The sequence below is a fragment of the Hyperolius riggenbachi genome, chromosome 2 (assembly GCF_040937935.1).
Source record: "Hyperolius riggenbachi isolate aHypRig1 chromosome 2, aHypRig1.pri, whole genome shotgun sequence".
NCBI lineage: Eukaryota > Metazoa > Chordata > Amphibia > Anura > Hyperoliidae > Hyperolius > Hyperolius riggenbachi.
The window spans coordinates 538,794,085-538,812,250 of NC_090647.1; the positions used below are offsets into that span (position 1 = coordinate 538,794,085).

At 45.9% G+C, this 18,166-nt stretch overlaps 1 protein-coding gene across 4 annotated transcripts in view; it reads right to left on the bottom strand.

The window, feature by feature from the left end:
• The window catches only part of TMPRSS3 (transmembrane serine protease 3), a 114,075-nt gene that overhangs the window by 52,195 nt on the left and 43,714 nt on the right, over nt 1–18,166 (bottom strand). For all 4 annotated transcript variants that reach the window (XM_068270728.1, XM_068270726.1, XM_068270727.1 and 1 more), the window contains exon 5: nt 12,186–12,309. In XM_068270728.1, the coding sequence (XP_068126829.1) occupies nt 12,186–12,309 (124 nt within the window). The remainder of the gene's footprint in view (nt 1–12,185; nt 12,310–18,166) is intronic.

Here is an 18,166-nt window from a genome sequence, read left to right on the forward strand (position 1 = left end):
CTACAGCTGGACTAAGCAGACTAGAGACCAGGACCTTCAAAGAGACACTGAAGCGGAAAAAAAAATTATGATATAATGAATTGGATGTGTAGTACGGATAATTACTAAACATTAGTAGCAAAGAAAATATTCTCATACTTTTATGTTCAGTTATATAGTTTTTTTTTATAACATGGATACAAAGAAGGTCCGCACTGATCCGTTAACCTTCTTCTTTATTAGTGGACATATCCAAGATAAAACACCATCACATCACAAGCTCAATTGCCCCGTTCTCTAATATTTGCAGTTTACACTCTACTCAGCATTCTAAATGTTTTTACAGAGCAGGCTAGTGAATTTTTGAACTGTCCTCTGCAGGAAAAAACAAACAAACAATACAGTGCCAGACACTTGAGATAACAAGCTTCAGAAGACAGAGCTCTCTGCGACTTTGAAAGCCATAGAGCTCAATGGCTCTTTTGCATAGATAACAACTGGAGTTTCTTAACTCTTCCTGTACTGGAAACAATAACAGTAGAAAAGGTGGTCACTGTGGGGATACCTCGGTCACCTGTATGACAAGGAGAGAACAGGAGCCAAATGTTGCAGTATTGTTGGGTATTAGATGTTAGATTGTAGTACTCACAAAGGTGGGTTGCAGTCCCCACAACCACCGTTTATTGCCAACGGGGAAATAACCGTCCCCGCTCGGTATTCCAGGTCCTACTGGAACTGGATGGTCGCACTCCTGGTTGGTCCTTCTTGGTTGTAGATAACACCACACCCAGAAGGTGAACACCTCCAAAGGAGATGTAATGTATAGTACGGGGGGTGCCCAAAGATAGGTAATGTGATGAAACAAAAATAATAATAGAGGGGGGTGGGGAAGTGTCTTTACCACTCCAGATGGAAGAACTCAAACCACAGGGTTAATGTAAAAAGATTAAATTATTTATTCAGCACGATTAAAAGGACAACGCATCTCACAAGTGCCTTTAAAGGGAAGCAGAGACGAACAGTACTGAAAAAATGAAAAAGCTTTTATACATACCTGGGGCTTCCTCCAGCCCCATAAGCCTGGATCGCTCCCACGCCGCTGTCCTCCCCTGCCTCTATCGCCGCTACCCGGTCCCATCACTTCCGGCGGACGCGGCCAATTGTACGCAAGAGCAGGGACTCCCTTCATATCCTTACGCATGCGCCTGCATAGTATGGAGGCGCACGCGTAAGGATACGGAGGAGTCCCTGCGCTTGCATACAATTGGCCGCATCCGCCGCAAGTGACGCACTGCGCTTGCGTAGACTGGCTTGACTGGCCGAAAGTACGGGACCCGGTACTGGCGGATAGAGGCAGCGGAGGATGGCGGCGTGGGAGCGATCCAGGCTTATGGGGCTGGAGGAAGCCCCAGGTATGTATAAAAGCTTTTTTCCAACATCTCTGGTTCTCAATATGGTCACAAGCATGGATGCCTGAAAAAAAAAAATGTTTGGCGTCCATGCTTGTGACCATATTTTAAAGGCTCTTGTATTGACCTGAAGAAGCGGGCTGAGACCCGCGAAATGCGTTGTCCTTTTAATCGTGCTGAATAAATAATTGAATCTTTTTACATTAACCCTGTGGTTTGGGTTCTTCCATCTGGAGTGCTAAAGACACTTCCCTCCACCTTCTTATTATTTTTTGTTTCATCACATTACCTATCTTTGGGTGCCTCCAACCCCCCAGTACTAGGAAACAATATTAGACTTGTGTCTCTGCTCATAATGTTTTATTTCTTAGCTGTACTACACATACAAATCATTAGATCATTATTTTTTTCCGCTTCAGTGTCTCTTTGAAGGGCCGGCCCAGTGTCGAGAGGAAATAGCATATTCAAGCAATCTGAGGGAACAGGCTGAGACATCAAGGGGGCAGCGTATTTTATTTCCCGAACTGCAAAAGTAAGAAGGGATAGGGGTAAAACAAACCGCTTTTCTGGCTCCTAGCAATAAGTACCTTTATCTATATATATAAAATCGGATGTATGTGTGTGTGTGTGTGTGTGTGTGTGTGTATGTGCCGCGATCACGCAAAAACGGCTTGACCGATTTGAACAAAACTTGGTATGCAGATCCCTTACTACCTGGGATGATACGTTCTGGGGGTCTCGCGTCCCCCCTGCACACCTGGGCGGAGCTACAAACAGCAAATCAGATTCCACCCATTCATGTCAATGGAAAAAAATGTAAAAGGCTGCCATTCTCACAGTAATCAAGCCAGAGTCCCCACACTTGGCACAGTTGGTCACTTGGTGACCGAGGTTACAATTCCAGGAAAAGTGGGCGGAGCATAAAACAGCCAATCCAATTTCAGCCATTCTTTTTAACCACTTAAGGACTGCAGTCATAAAACCCCTTAAGGACCAGAGCCTTTTTTTCCATTCAGACCACTGCAGCTTTCACGGTTTATTGCTCAGTCATACAACCTACCACCTAAATGAATTCTACCTCCTTTTCTTGTCACTAATACAGCTTTCTTTCGGTGCTATTTGATTGCTGCTGCGAGTTTTAGTTTTTATTATATTCATCAAAAAAGACATGAATTTTGTCAAAAAAATGACTTTTTTAACTTTCTGTGCTGACATTTTTCAAATAAAGTAAAATTTCCTATACATTTGAGCGCGAAAGTTATTCTGCTACATGTCTTTGATAAAAAAAAACCCATTCAGTGTATATTTATTGGATTGGGTAAAAGTTATAGCGTTTACAAACTATGGTGCCAAAAGTGAATTTTCCCATTTTCAAGCATCTCTGACTTTTCTGCGCACCTGTCAGGTTTCATGAGGGGCTAAAATTCCAGGATAGTACAAATCCCCCCCAAATGACCCCATTTTGGAAAGAAGACATCCCAAAGTATTCAGTGAGAGGCATGGTGAGTTCATAGAAGATTTTATTTTTTGTCACAAGTTAGCGGAAAATGACACTTTGTAACAAAAAAAAACAAAAAAAAAAGTTTCCATTTCTTCTAACTTGCGACAAAAAAAAATGAAATCTGCCACGGACTCACTATGCTACTCTCTGAATACCTTGAAGTGTCTACTTTCCAAAATGGGGTCATTTGTGGGGTGTGTTCACTGTCCTGGCATTTTGGGGGGTGCCTAATTGTAAGCACCCCTGTAAAGCCTAAAGATGCTCATTGGACTTTGGGCCCCTTAGCGCAGTTAGGCTGCAAAAAAGTGCCACACATGTGGTATTGCCGTACTCAGGAGAAGTAGTATAATGTGTTTTGGGGTGTATTTTTACACATACCCATGCTGGGTGGGAGAAATATCTCCGTAAATGACAATTGTTTTCTTTTTTTAACACACAATTGTCAATTTATAGAGATATTTCTCCCACTCAGCATGGGTATGTGGAAAAATACACCCCAAAACACATTATACTACTTCTCCTGAGTACGGCGATACCACATGTGTGGCACTTTTTTGCACCCTAACTGCGCTAAGGGGCCCAAAGTCCAATGAGTACCTTTAGGATTTCACAGGTCATTTTGAGAAATTTCGTTTCAAGACTGCTCCTCACGGTTTAGGGCCCCTAAAATGCCAGGACAGTATAGGAATCCCACAAATTACCCCATTTTAGAAAGAAGACACCCCAAGGTATTCCATTAGGAGGATGGTGAGTTCATAGAAGATTTTTTTTTTTTGTCACAAGTTAGCGGAAATTGATTTTAATTGTTTTTTTTCACAAAGTGTCATTTTCTGCTAACTTGTGACAAAAATAAAATCTTCTATGAACTCACCATACTCCTAACGGAATACCTTGGGGTGTCTTCTTTCTAAAATGGGGTCATTTGTGGGGTTCCTATACTGCCCTGGCATTTTAGGGGCCCTAAACCGTGAGGAGTAGTCTTGAAACCAAATGTCGCAAAATGACCTGTGAAATCCTAAAGGTACTCATTGGCCTTTGGGCCCCTTAGCGCACTTAGGGTGCAAGAAAGTGCCACACATGTGGTACCGCCGTACTCAGGAGAAGTAGTATAATGTGTTTTGGGGTGTATTTTTACACATACAGATGCTAGGTGGGAGAAATATCTCTGTAAATGACAATTATTTGATTTTTTTTACACACAATTGTCCATTTACAGAGAGATTTCTCCCACCCAGCATGGGTATGTATAAAAATACACCTCAAAACACATTATACTACTTCTTCTGAGTACGGCGATACCACATGTGTGACACTTTTTTGCAACCTAGGTGCGCTAAGGGGCCTAACGTCCTATTCACAGGTCATTTTGAGGCATTTGGATTCTAGACTACTCCTCACGGTTTAGGGCCCCTAAAATGCCAGGGCAGTATAGGAACCCCACAAGTGACCCCATTTTAGAATGAAGACACCCCAAGGTATTCCGTTAGGGGTATGGTGAGTTCATAGAAGATTTTTTTTTTGTCACAAGTTAGCGGAAAATGACACTTTGTGAAAAAAAAAACAATACATATCAATTTCCGCTAACTTGTGACAAAAAATAAAATCTTCTATGAACTCACCATACTCCTAACGGAATACCTTGGGGTGTCTTCTTTCTAGAATGGGGTCATTTGTGGGGTTCCAATACTGCCCTGGCATTTTAGGGGCCCTAAACCGTGAGTAGTCGTCTTGAACCCAAATGTCTCAAAATGACCTGTGAAATCCTAAAGGTACTCATTGGACTTTGGGCCGCTTAGCACAGTTAGGCTGCAAAAAAGTGTCACACATGTGGTATCGCCGTACTCAGAAGAAGTAGTATAATGTGTTTTGTGGTGTATTTTTACATATAACCATGCTGGGTGGGAGAAATATCTCTGTAAATGACACATTTTTGATTTTTTTTTACACACAATTGTCCATTTACAGAGAGATTTCTCCCACCCAGCATGGGTATGTGTAAAAATACACCACAAAACACATTATACTACTTCTCCTGAGTATGGCGATACTACATGTGTGACACTTTTTTGCAGCCTAGGTGCGCTAAGGGGCCCAACGTCCTATTCACAGGTCATTTTGAGGCATTTGTTTTCTAGACTACTCCCCACGGTTTAGGGCCCCTAAAATGCCAGGGCAGTATAGGAACCCCACAAGTGACCCCATTTTAGAAAGACGACACCCCAAGGTATTCCGTTAGGGGTATGGTGAGTTCATAGAAGATTTTATTTTTTGTCACAAGTTAGTGAAAAATGACACTTTGTGAAAAAAACAATAAAAATCCAATTTCCGCTAACTTTTGACAAAAAATAAAATCTTCTATGAACTCATCATACACCTAACAGAATACCTTGGGGTGTCTTCTTTCTAAAATGGGGTCACTTGTGGGGTTCCTATACTGCCCTGGCATTTTACGGGCCCAAAACTGTGAGTAGTCTGGAAACCAAATTTCTCAAAATGACTGTTCAGGGGTATAAGCATCTGCAAATTTTGATGACAGGTGGTCTATGAGAGGGCAAATTTTGTGGAAACGGTCATAAGCAGGGTGGCCTCTTAGATGACAGGATGTATTGGGCCTGATCTGATGGATAGGAGTGCTAGGGGGGTGACAGGAGGTGATTGATGGGTGTCTCAGGGGGCGGTTAGAGGGGAGAATAGATGCAATCAATGCACTGGGGAGGTGATCGGAAGGGGGTCTGAGGGGGATCTGAGGGTTTGGCCGAGTGATCAGGAGCCCACACGGGGCAAATTAGGGCCTGATCTGATGGGTAGGTGTGCTAGGGGGTGACAGGAGGTGATTTATGGGTGTCTCAAGGTGTGATTAGAGGGGGGAAATAGATGCAAGCAATGCACTAGCGAGGTGATCAGGGCTGGGGTCTGAGGGCGTTCTGAGGTGTGGGCGGGTGATTGGGTGCCCGCAAGGGGCAGATTAGGGTCTAATCTGATGGGTAACAGTGACAGGTGGTGATAGGGGGTGATTGATGGGTAATTAGTGGGTGTTTAGAAGAGAGAATAGATGTAAACGATGGATTTGGGAGGTGATCTGATGTCGGATCTGCGGGCGATCTATTGGTGTGGGTGGGTGATCAGATTGCCCGCAAGGGGCAGGTTAGGGGCTGATTGATGGGTGGCAGTGACAGGGGGTGATTGATGGGTGGCAGTGACAGGGGGTGATTGACAGGTGATCAGTGGAATATTACAGGGAAGAACGGATGTAAATAATGCACTGGCGAATCGATAAGGGGGGGGGGGTTGAGGGCAATCTGAGTGTGTGGGCGGGCGATTGGGTGCCCGCAAGGGTCTAATCTGATGGGTAACAGTGACAGGTGGTGATAGGGGGTGATTGATGGGTGATTGATGGGTAATTAGTGGGTGTTTAGAGGAGAGAATAGATGTAAACGATGGATTTGGGAGGTGATCTGATGTCGGATCTGCGGGCGATCTATTGGTGTGGGTGGGTGATCAGATTGCCCGCAAGGGGCAGGTTAGGGGCTGATTGATGGGTGGCAGTGACAGGGCGTGATTGATGGGTGGCAGTGACAGGGGGTGATTGACAGGTGATCAGTGGGTTATTACAGGGAAGAACGGATGTAAATAATGCACTGGCGAATCGATAAGGGGGGGGGGGGGGTTGAGGGCAATCTAAGTGTGTGGGCGGGCGATTGGGTGCCCGCAAGGGTCTAATCTGATGGGTAACAGTGACAGGTGGTGATAGGGGGTGATTGATGGGTGATTGATGGGTAATTAGTGGGTGTTTAGAGGAGAGAATAGATGTAAACGATGGATTTGGGAGGTGATCTGATGTCGGATCTGCGGGCGATCTATTGGTGTGGGTGGGTGATCAGATTGCCCGCAAGGGGCAGGTTAGGGGCTGATTGATGGGTGGCAGTGACAGGGGGTGATTGACGGGTGATTGACAGGTGATTGACAGGTGATTGGCAGGTGATTGACAGTTGATCAGGGGGGATAGATGCATACAGTACGCAGGGGGGGGGAGGGTCTGGGGGGGGTCTGGGGAGAATCTGAGGGGTGGGGGGTGATCAGGAGGGAGCAGGGGGCAGTTTAGGGACTAAAAAAAAAAATAGCGTTGACAGATAGTGACAGGGAGTGATTGATGGGTGATTAGGGGGGTGATTGTGTGCAAATGGTGGTCTGGGGGGTGGGCAGGGGGGGGTCTGAGTGGTACTGTGGGCGATCAGGGGGCAGGGGGGGGCAGATCAGTGTGTTTGGGTGCAGACTAGGGTGGCTGCAGCCTGCCCTGGTGGTCCCTCGGACACTGGGACCACCAGGGCAGGAGGCAGCCTGTATAATACACTTTGTATACATTACAAAGTGTATTATACACTTTGTAGCGGCGATCGCGGGGTTAACAACCCGCCGGCGCTTCCGATTGGCCGGCGGGTTGACGTCGCGGGTGGGCGGAGCCTATTGCCGGTGGATGCGCGCGCATCCCAGCGCGCGATCCCCGGCCAGAGAGTGCCCCAGGACCTGACGCCAATCTGCGTTACGTGGTCCTGGGGCTGCCACTTTGCCGCCGCCAATATGAAGTAGGCGGTCGGCAAGTGGTTAAATGGGAAAATCTCAACTGCAGCCATTCTTACACTCGCAGGGTTTTCAAACTTGGCACACTTGGTCACTGGGTGACTGGGATTAATATTCAGGAAAGTGGGTGGAGCCTACAACAGCCAATCAAAATTCACCTATTGATTTTCAAGGGGAATATTTAAACTGCTACTATTCTTACACTTTTTAATGGCAGAGACTTCAAACTTGCTACAGTCGGTCATTGGGTGACTGGGGTCCAAATTCACTAAAGGGGCGGGGCCACATACAGCCAATCAGATTTCCTTGGTGGATAAATTGCTTCCATTTACACAAATTTGATGTCAGGAACCTGACAGCTCACAAACATGGTCATTGAGTGACTGTGTGTCAAGGTTACAAAAAAGTGGGCGGAGCCAAAACAGCTTTTACAGGGAAAATATAAACTGCAGCCATTCTTACACCGTTAATGGCAGGGTTCTCAAACTTTGCACAGTTGGTCATTGGGTGACAGATTAAGATTTTGGAAGGTGGGTGGAGCCTACAACAGCCAATAAAAATTCACCTTTTGATTTTCAAAGGGAATATTTCATCTGCTACCATTCTTTTATACTGGTAATAGCAGATGCCTCAAACCTGGTAAAGTTGGTCACTGGGTGACTAGGGTCCAAATTCAGGAAGGGGGCAGAGCCACAAACAGCCAGATTTGTTTATTTTTCAATGGGTATATAGAAAGTATTGATACCAAGGACCCCAAAGCTGATAAACTTGATAATTGAGTGACTGTATGTCAAGGTTAGAAAAAGTGGGCAGTGCCAACAACTTTATTTTTTACATTGCAGGGTTCCCAAACTTTACACAATTGGCCACTGTGTGACTGGGATGAATATTCAGAAATGTGGGTGGAGCCTACAACAGCCAATCAAAATGTACCTATTGATTTTCAAGGGGAATATTCACATTGCTACCATTCTTACACTGTTAGTGGCATAGGCCTCAAACCTGATACAGTCAGTCATTGGGTGACTGGGGTCCAAATTCATTAAAGGGGTGGAGCCACAAACAGCCAATCAGATTTGTTAGATTGATTTCAGCCATTCTGCTATTGGCAGGGTTCTCAAACGTGACACAGTTGGCCACTGGGTGACTGGGACTAATATTCAGAAAAGTGGGTGGAGCCTACAGCAGCCATTTAAAATTCACCTTTTGATTTTCAAGGGGAATATTTACATTGCTGCCATTCATGCACTCTTAATAGCAGAGGCCTAACATCTGCTACAGTCAGTCACTGGGAGACTGGGGTTTAAATTCTGAAGGGAGCGGGCCAAAAACAGCCAATCAGATTTGTTTAATTTCAATGGTAAAATGCAACTTATTGATGCCAAAGACCCCAAAGCTCATAAACTTGGTCATTAAGTGACTGTATGTCAAGGTTAGAAATAGTGGGCGGAGCCAAAAACAACTAACTTTTTACATGGGGAAATGTAAACTGCAGCTTTTCTTACACTGTTAATGGCAGGGTTCTCAAACTTCACACAGTTGGTCACTGGGTGACTAGGATTAATATTTGGAAATGTAGGTGGAGCCTACAACAGCCAATCAAAATTCACCTATCGATTTTCAAGGGGAATATTGAAACTGCGGCCATTCTCACACTGTTAATAGCAGAGGCCTCAAACCTGCTACAGTCGGTCGTTAAGTGTTTGGGGTTCGAATTCAGTAAAGGGGCGGAGCCAAAAACAGCCAGATTTCTTTGCTGGATAAACTGCTTCATTAGCACAATTTTGATGCCAGGAACCCAAAAGCTCACAAACTTGGTCATTGAGTAGTGACTGTGTGTCAAGGTTACAAAAAGTGGGTGGAGTTAAAAACAGATTTTTTTGGGAAATTGTAAACTGCAGCCCTTCTTCACTGTTAATGGCAGGGTTCTCAAACTTAGCATAGCTGGTTACTGGGTGACTGGGATTAATATTCAGAAAAGTGGGTGGAGCCTAAACATGCCAATCAAAAATCACATGTCACTTTTCAAGGAGAATATTAAAATTGCTGCCATTCTTGCACTGTTAATGGCACAAGCCTCAAACCTGGCACAGTTGGTCATTGGGTCACTGGGGTTCAAATTCAGAAAAGGGGACAGAGCCACAAACAGTGAATCAGATTTGTTTCATTTCATGGGAAAATACAAATTATTGATGCCAAGGACCCCAAAACTCACAAACTTGGGCATTGAGTAGTGACTTTGTGTCCAGGTTACAAAAAGTGGGCGGAGCCAAAAACAATTTTCACTGGGAAAGTGTAAACTGCAGCCTTTCTTACACTGTTTATTTCAGGGTTCCCAAACTTTGCCCAGATGGTCACTGAGTAACTGAGATTAATATTCAGGGAAGTGGGTGGAGCCTATAATAGCCAATCAAAATTCACCTGTTGATTTTCAAGTGTAATATTTAAATTGCTACCATTTTTACACTGTTAATAGCAGATGCCTCAAACCTGCTACAGTTGGTCATTGGGTGACTGGGGTTCAAATGCTGGAGAGGGGCGGAGCCACAAACAGCCTATCTGATTTGTTTAATTTCTATGGGAATATACAAATTATTGATGCCAAGGACACCAAAGCTCACAAACTTGGTCATTGAGTGTTTGTGTGTTAGGGTTAGAAAGTGGGCGGAGCCAACACCAGTCAAATACATACCCGGGCAACGCCGGGTCATCAGTGGGTGGAGACAAATACAAATTTCACTGGGAAAATGTAAACTGCAGCCATTCTTACACTGTTAAGCGCAGGGTTTTTAAACTTTGCACTGTTGGTCATTGGGTGACTGGGATTAATATTCAGAAAAGTGGGTGGAGCCTACAAAAGTGAATCAAACTTCACCTGTTGCTTTTCAAGGGGAATATTTAATTGCTACCATTCTTGAACTGTTAATGGCACAGGCCTCAAACATGGTACAGTTGGTTATTGGGTGACTGGGGTTCAAATTCAGAAAAGCGGGTGGAGCCACACACAGCCAATCAGATTTGTTTCATTTCAATGCTGATTATTGATACCAAAGACCGCAGAGCTCACAAACTTGGTCATTGAGTGTTTGTGTGTTAGGGTTAGAAAACGTAGGCGGAGCCAACACCAGCCAAATACATACCCGGGCAACGCCGGGCAATCAGCTAGTATGGAATAAATGAAAGGGGCACTACAGCGAAAAACTGTAAAATGTAAAATATGTGCAAACCTATACAAATAAGAAGTACATTTTTTTCCAGAGTAAAACGAGCAATAAATTACTTTTCTCCTATGTTGCTGTCACTTACAGTAGGTAGTAGAAATCTGACAGAAGTGACAGGTTTTGGACTAGTCCATCTCTTTATTCTCAAGGATATATTTATTTTCAAAAGCACTTAGTGAATGGCAGTTGCTCTGTCCAACTACCAAAAAAACTGTGTAGCGAGCAGGGAAGCCGGCCAGCAAAATCCTTTTTAGGGAATATCTTTATAAAGAATAAAAGCCTTGCTGAGAATCCCCTATGAAGAGATGGACTAGTCCAAAACCTGTCACTTCTGTTAGATTTCTACTGCCTACTGTAAGTGACAGCAACATAGGAGAAAAGTAATGTATGACTTATTTTAGTCTGGAAAAAATGTACTTCTTACTTGTATATGTTTGCACATATTTTACATTTTACAGTTTTTCGCTGTAGTGCCCCTTTAAGTGATTTCTAAGACATTATCAGACACCTGGAGTGAGAGGCATATGGAGGCTGCCACTTTTATTTCCTTTGAAAGCAAACCTGAAGCAAAAATAAGATAAGATAATGAATTGTATGTGTAGTACAGCTAAGACATACAACATTAGTAGCAAAGAAGAGTCTCATGTTGTTTTCCAGTACAGGAAGAGTTAAGAAACTTCAGTTGTTATCTATGCAAAAGAGCTTCTCTGAGCTATTTGACCCACTGGGTTGAGTACAGTCCTGATTTATAAAGCACTTAAAGAAAACCTGAACTGAAAATTAAAAGTCAAAATAAGCATACACAAGTCATACATACCTACTGTGTAGACTACGCCTCACTCTCTTTCTCCTCTCCCGCGACCTGTTTGTCCACTGTGATCAATGGAATTCTCCGTCCTCCATTTTGAAAATTGCCATTACCCCATAACAGCTTCCTGGTCAGCACACAGTTACACTGTAATATCGCCCACTTGAGCCATAGGGAAACATGGACACATCAGCTCTCCTCTCAGCTGTAACTGACAGCAACTGATATATAACTGACAGCAACTGATATATTTCAGTTCTGCTGCTCCTCTCCTGCGTCCTGTCTGTCCACTGTGATCAATGGAATTCTCTGTCCTCCATTTTGAAAATGGCCATTACCCATAACAGGTTCCTGATCAGCACACTGTTGAACTGTTATATCACCCACATAGGCCATAGGGAAAAATGGACATTGCCTTACACAACAGTTGTCTTTTCAGTTATAACTGACAGCAACTGATATATTTTAGTTATGACAAAATATTGTCAGAACTGGAAGGGATCATTGTCAGAAGAAAATGGTGAGCTTCTGAGAGGAACTGACAGTGAGGTAAGTATGTAATATTCATTTGCAGCTACACCATGTGTTTATTTAAAATAATTTTACTTGCTTCAGGTTCCCTTTAACCCAAAACAGGCAGTCCATGCAGTACATCGTGAAACATTTTATCAAATAATTCCTTACCTTACCTGGAAAACCCTAATTGCTTACATGTCTGATTCCCATATAAGGCATTCCAGCTATCGGCACAGACCGTCTTCCAGGATCCGGACAGAAAGGCTTGCAGCACCCCATTCCGCCCACTCAGCCGCACTGCAATATCACACAGGAAACACTCATGAGAGCAACAGTGCAACGCATACAAGACAAGACAAATAACATTTATATTGCGCTTTTCTCCTGGCGGACTCAAAGCGCTAGAGCTGCAGCCACTAGGGCACGCTCTATAGGTAGTAGCAGTGTTAGGTAAACTTGCCTAAGGTCTCCTACTGAATAGGTGCAGGCTTACTGAACAGGCAGAGCCGAGATTCGAACCCTGGTCTCCTGTGTCAGAGGCAGATTACACTATCCAGCCACTGACGTTAAATGAGGGCGCAAAGGAAAAATAGGCACCTGTTTTCATAAATAAAATTATCATTAATCTCTACCAATATTCTTCATTCTTAAAGTGTAAATAGTGTAAATTATCGTAATAAAATATCGGTATATATTAACAATATTTTACTACAACTTAACCTAACTCTACTGTCACAGACAACCCACGCTTCCTGATACCTAACCCTAAAATCCCCCTTTTTGACATCTAACCCTAAAACTACCGTTCATGGCGCCTAACCTTAAAATCCCCAATTTTGACGTCTAACCCTAAAGCCCTAAAACTCTCCATACTGACGCGGCACCTAACCCTAAACCCTTCCTGATGCCTAACCCTAAAATCCCCTTCCTGGCGCTTAAAGTGTAACTGTCGGGCATAAAATCAAAAATCAATTCTTTATTTTTATCTGGTAAACAAGTAATAAGGATGCTAACCAGGCAATCCAAAAGTTAAAATCACTATTACTTTTCTTGCTGATAAATGATTCCCCAGATTACTTGACTCTTATTTGGTACGTTGCCACACAAAGGAAGTTGCAGGGCATGCTGGGTTGTCCTGTTTTGCTTCTGTACATTAGTTTAGTCTGAGGGGAAATAAAGAAGCAAAAAAAGACAACCCAGCATGCCCTGCAACTTCCTTTTTGCGGCAACGTACCAAATAAGAGTCAGGTAAACTGGGGAATGGTCATTTATAAACAAGAAAAGTAATAGAGATTGTAACTTTTGGATTGCCTGGTTAGCATCCATATTACTTGTTTACTAGATAAAAATAAAGAATTGATTTTTGATTTTATGCCCGACAGTTACACTTTAACCCTAAAATCCCCCTTTTTGACGTCAAACCCTAATTCTCCCCATACTTACACCCAACCCTAAACCCCCTTTCCAGACGCCTAGCCCTAAAACCCCCTATCTGACGCCTAACCCTAAACACCCCTTCCTGAGCCTAACGCTAAAACCCCCTTCCTGATGCCTAACCCTAAAACACCTCTTCCTTACACCTAACCCTAAAACACTCCTTCCAGACACCTAACCCTAAACCCCCCTTCCTGATGTCTAACACTAAAACACTGCTTCATGACGCTTAACCCTAAAACACCCCTTCCTGATGCCTAACCCTAAAACACCCCTTCCTGACGCCTAACTCTAAACCCCCCTTCCTAACCGTACAATGTTGACAACAATACATTTCAAAATGATAACTTTCAAAAATGAATAATTTCTAACCCTAACTAATCCCCCCAACAGAGGCCTCACCCTAACTGACCCCTGAACCGATAACCTAACCCTAAATGACCCACCAACTAATGTCTAACTCTAACTGACCAGCACAACAGAGCAGGGATGCTCAAATTCGGATTCGGAAGATACCCGGATAGTTGCAATCCGGATATCCAGGGGCGTAGGGCCTGTGGTCGCAACGGTCGCCTCGGCGACCGGGCCCGGCTCCTGAAGAGGCGGGGGAGGGGCCCGGGGGGCCCATGTCCGTTTGGACTCGGAGATGGGATCCCTGCGTGCGTTATTGGGAGGGGGGAGCTGCAGCCGTGGGGAGGGCAGTCCGACCTCTCCCCGGGCCCCCCCCTCCCCCTCAGATGCAGAGTGCGCAGCGCACGGAAGCGCTGTAGGCAGAACTCACCTGCCTGCGTTCCAAGCGCCGCTGGTCTCCTCCCGCTCTGCATAGATCTGCTGTTACACACTGCTTCCGGCTAAACAGGAAGCAGTGTGTAACAACATCTATACAGAGCGGGAGGAGACCAGCGGCGCAGGGACGGAGGTGAGTTCCGCCTACAGCGCTTCCGTGCCTATCCGGGGGGCAGCTACCTACTCTAACCTATCCTGGGGGGCCAGCTACCTACCTAACCTATCCTGGGGGGCCAGCTACCTACCTAACCTATCCTGGGGGGCCAGCTACCTACCTAACCTATCCTTGGGGGCCAGCTACCTACCTAACCTATCCTGGGGGGCCAGCTACCTACCTAACCTATCCTAGGGGGCCAGCTACCTACCTAACCTTTCCTGGGGGGCCAGCTACCTACCTAACCTATCCTGGGGGGCCAGCTACCTACCTAACCTATCCTGGGGGGCCAGCTACCTACCTAACCTATCCTGGGGGGCCAGCTACCTACCTAACCTATCCTGGGGGGCCAGCTACCTACCTAACCTATCCTGGGGGGCCAGCTACCTACCTAACCTATCCTGGGGGGCCAGCTACCTACCTAACCTATCCTGGGGGGCAGCTACCTACTCTAACCTATCCGGGGGGGCAGCTACCTACTCTAACCTATCCTGGGGGCCAGCTACCTACCTAACCTATCCTGGGGGGCCAGCTACCTACCTAACCTATCCTGGGGGGCCAGCTACCTACCTAACCTATCCTGGGGGGCCAGCTACCTACCTAACCTATCCTGGGGGGCCAGCTACCTACCTAACCCATCCTGGGGGGCCAGCTACCTACCTAATCTATCCTGGGGGGCAGCTACCTACCTAAGCTATCCTGGGGGGGCAGCTACCTAACCTATCCTGGGGGGCAGCTACCTAACCTATCCTGGGGGGGCAGCTACCTACTTAACCTATCCTGGGGGGCCAGCTACCTACCTAACCTATCCTGGGGGGGCCAGCTACCTACCTAACCTATCCTGGGGGGCCAGCTACCTACCTAACCTATCCTGGGGGAAAGCTACCTAATCTATCCTGGGGGGCAGCTACCTAACCTATCCTGGGGGGCACCTACCTCATCTAACCTATACTGGGGGGCAGCTACCTAATCTAACCTATACTGGGGGGCACCTACCTATCTAACCTGGGGGCACTTAATTGTCTAACCTGTATTCAGGGCACCTAGCTAGCCTATACAGGTGGCAACTATACTGGCTACCTATATTGGAGGCACCTACCTAACTAACCTATACTGGGGGCACCTACCTATCTAACCTATGCTGGGGGCAACTATTCTGGCTACCTATATTAGAGGCACCCACCTAGCTAACCTGTACTGGCGGCGCCTGCCTATCTAACCTATACTGGGGGCAACTATACTGGCTACCTATGCTGGAGGCACCTACCTGGCTAACCTATACCGGGGGCAACTATACTGGCGTACCTATGCCTGGCTACCTATACTGGGGGGACCTATAGCTGGCTATAGGGATTCGGATATGTGTGTGCGTCGGGTGTTGCCGGGGGAGGGGGGCTGTTGTTGCCGTGGGGGGGGGGGGGGGGGGCCCACATCCAGATTCCGCATCGGGGCCCAGAGGTTTGTAGCTACGCCACTGCGGATATCTCCCAGTAATGCTGTGCGGGCTGGGCGGGGGGGGGGGGTGTCAAGCTTACCTCTCTGACGTCTTCTTCGCTCGTCCCTCGGCGCCTCCCATGATGCGGTCCACGCGGCGGTCACGTGACTACAAACACTTCCTCCTTCCGGGTTGAAGGAGGAAGCGTTTGTAGTCACGTGATGCGCGTGGACCGCATCGTGGGAGGCGCCGAGGGACGCGCGAAGAAGACGTCAGAGAGGTAAGCTTGACCCCCGCCGCCCAGCCCGCACAGCATTACTGGGAGATATCCGGATTGCAACTATCCGGGTATCTTCCGAATCCGAATTTGAGCATCCCTACAACAGAGGCCTCACCTTAACTTACATCCCCCCAACAGATGCCTAACCCTAACTGTCCCATCCCTTGCTACATTCACAATCAGTTTTTTTTGCGACAGAGGTCCTTTAAAGAAAACCTGAACTGACAATTAAAAGTCAAAATAAGCATACACAAGTCATACTTACCTTCCATGTAGTCTACTCCTCAGTGTCTTTCTCCTGCCCCGCGTCCTGTTTGTTCACTCTGATCAAGGGAATTTTCTGTCCTCCATTTTGAAAATGGCCATTACCCCATAACAGCTTCCTGGTCACCACACAGTTAAACTGTAACATCGCCCACTTGAGCCATAGGGAAACATGGACATTACCTGGTACATCTGTTTTCCTCTCAGCTATAACTGACAGCAACTGATATTTTACTGACAGCAACTGATATATTTCAGATCTGACAAAATATTGTCAGAACTGGAAGGGATTATTGTCAAAAGAAAATAGTGAGCTTCTGAGAGGAACTGATGGCAAGGTAACTATGTAATGTTCATTTGAAGTTACCTCATGTGTTTATTTTAAATGTTTTTACTTAGTACAGGTTCTCTTTAAAGGGAAGGTTCAGGGTAACCTTTAAAAAAATAAAAATCCATATCCACTTACCTGGGGCTTCCTCCAGCCCGTGGCAGGCAGGAGGTGCCCTCGCCGCCGCTCCAGAGGCTTCCGGTCGTCTTCGGTGGCCGACCCGACCTGGCCAGGCCGGCTGCCAGGTCGGGCTCTTCTGCACTCCAAGGACGGGCTCTTCTGCGTCCCACGCGGGCGCACTGACGTCATCGGACGTCCTCCGGGCTTTACTGCGCAGGCGCAGAACCGAAGACGACCGGAAGCCTCTGGAGCGGCGGCGAGGGCACCTCCTGCCTGCCACGGGCTGGAGGAAGCCCCAGGTAAGTGGATATGGATTTTTATTTTTTTAAAGGTTTCCCTGAACCTTCCCTTTAAGGATGTCATCCAGGCCCCTGCAGTACTGTGAGCGATATCAACTCGCCTGTCCCAGGGCAGGTCCGTCCGTGCTCATGTCTTCCTCTATTCACACTGGCTGCCTCTTCTTAGATAACCCTTGCCGGGTCACTCAAAAGAGGCAGCCAGCGTGGATAGAGGAAGACGGGAGCGCGGACAGACTGGCGCCGGGACAGGTAAATTGACAACGCTGTACATCCTTGACGCAGGGAAAATGGTGGGAGTTAATAGAGTCAGGAGATGGGGGGGTCAGGGGCCCCCCAGGTTAATTTTGCCCCAGGGCCCCAGCATTGCTTCAACCAGCTCTGTTCCCCACTCTGAAAATACTGATATCAATTACATTGGCCTCAATTCTGGTAGGGTTATCATACAAATTACCTCACGTGAGGTAATTTACCTCATGAGGTAATGACATACATTTACCAATTCTGGACTGGTATGTTTTAGTCATGAATTACCTCATAAAAGTCATCAAATTACCTCATGCAGTAAATTATGAGGTAATTTGTGCGGTATTTTACCTCAAATCAGAATTCTCATGAAGAAAAGGGGGCACGTTAGCACAAACTTTACCGTTCAGTTTAAGACCTGCCTGTATCTGGTCTTATCCTCATTTCTGTAGAAGTCATAGATGAAAATGAAAGAGTGAGGGCCTGCGGTTAGAGTGAGTGTTAGGGATGAACAATGAGATGCATTTTTTCCAAGTTGATGCAAGTTTATGCACATTTTTATGCACATATATGCATATTATGTGATGTAGACATCAACACTTGTAAACATTATGAGTATCGTGTGAATTTTTTGCAGAGGATTTTAACCAGTCAACACTAGTTAGAATTTTCTCCCAAATTCCTGCAAGCCCTAACAGATCTTCCTATTAAGTATATGGGGCATGCGCCCAGCAAGTAGAGACAGCTAATTCTGCTGGGTGTCACCTCAAGAGAAAGTACGATGCATTGATTCCAACATGAACAAAACAGA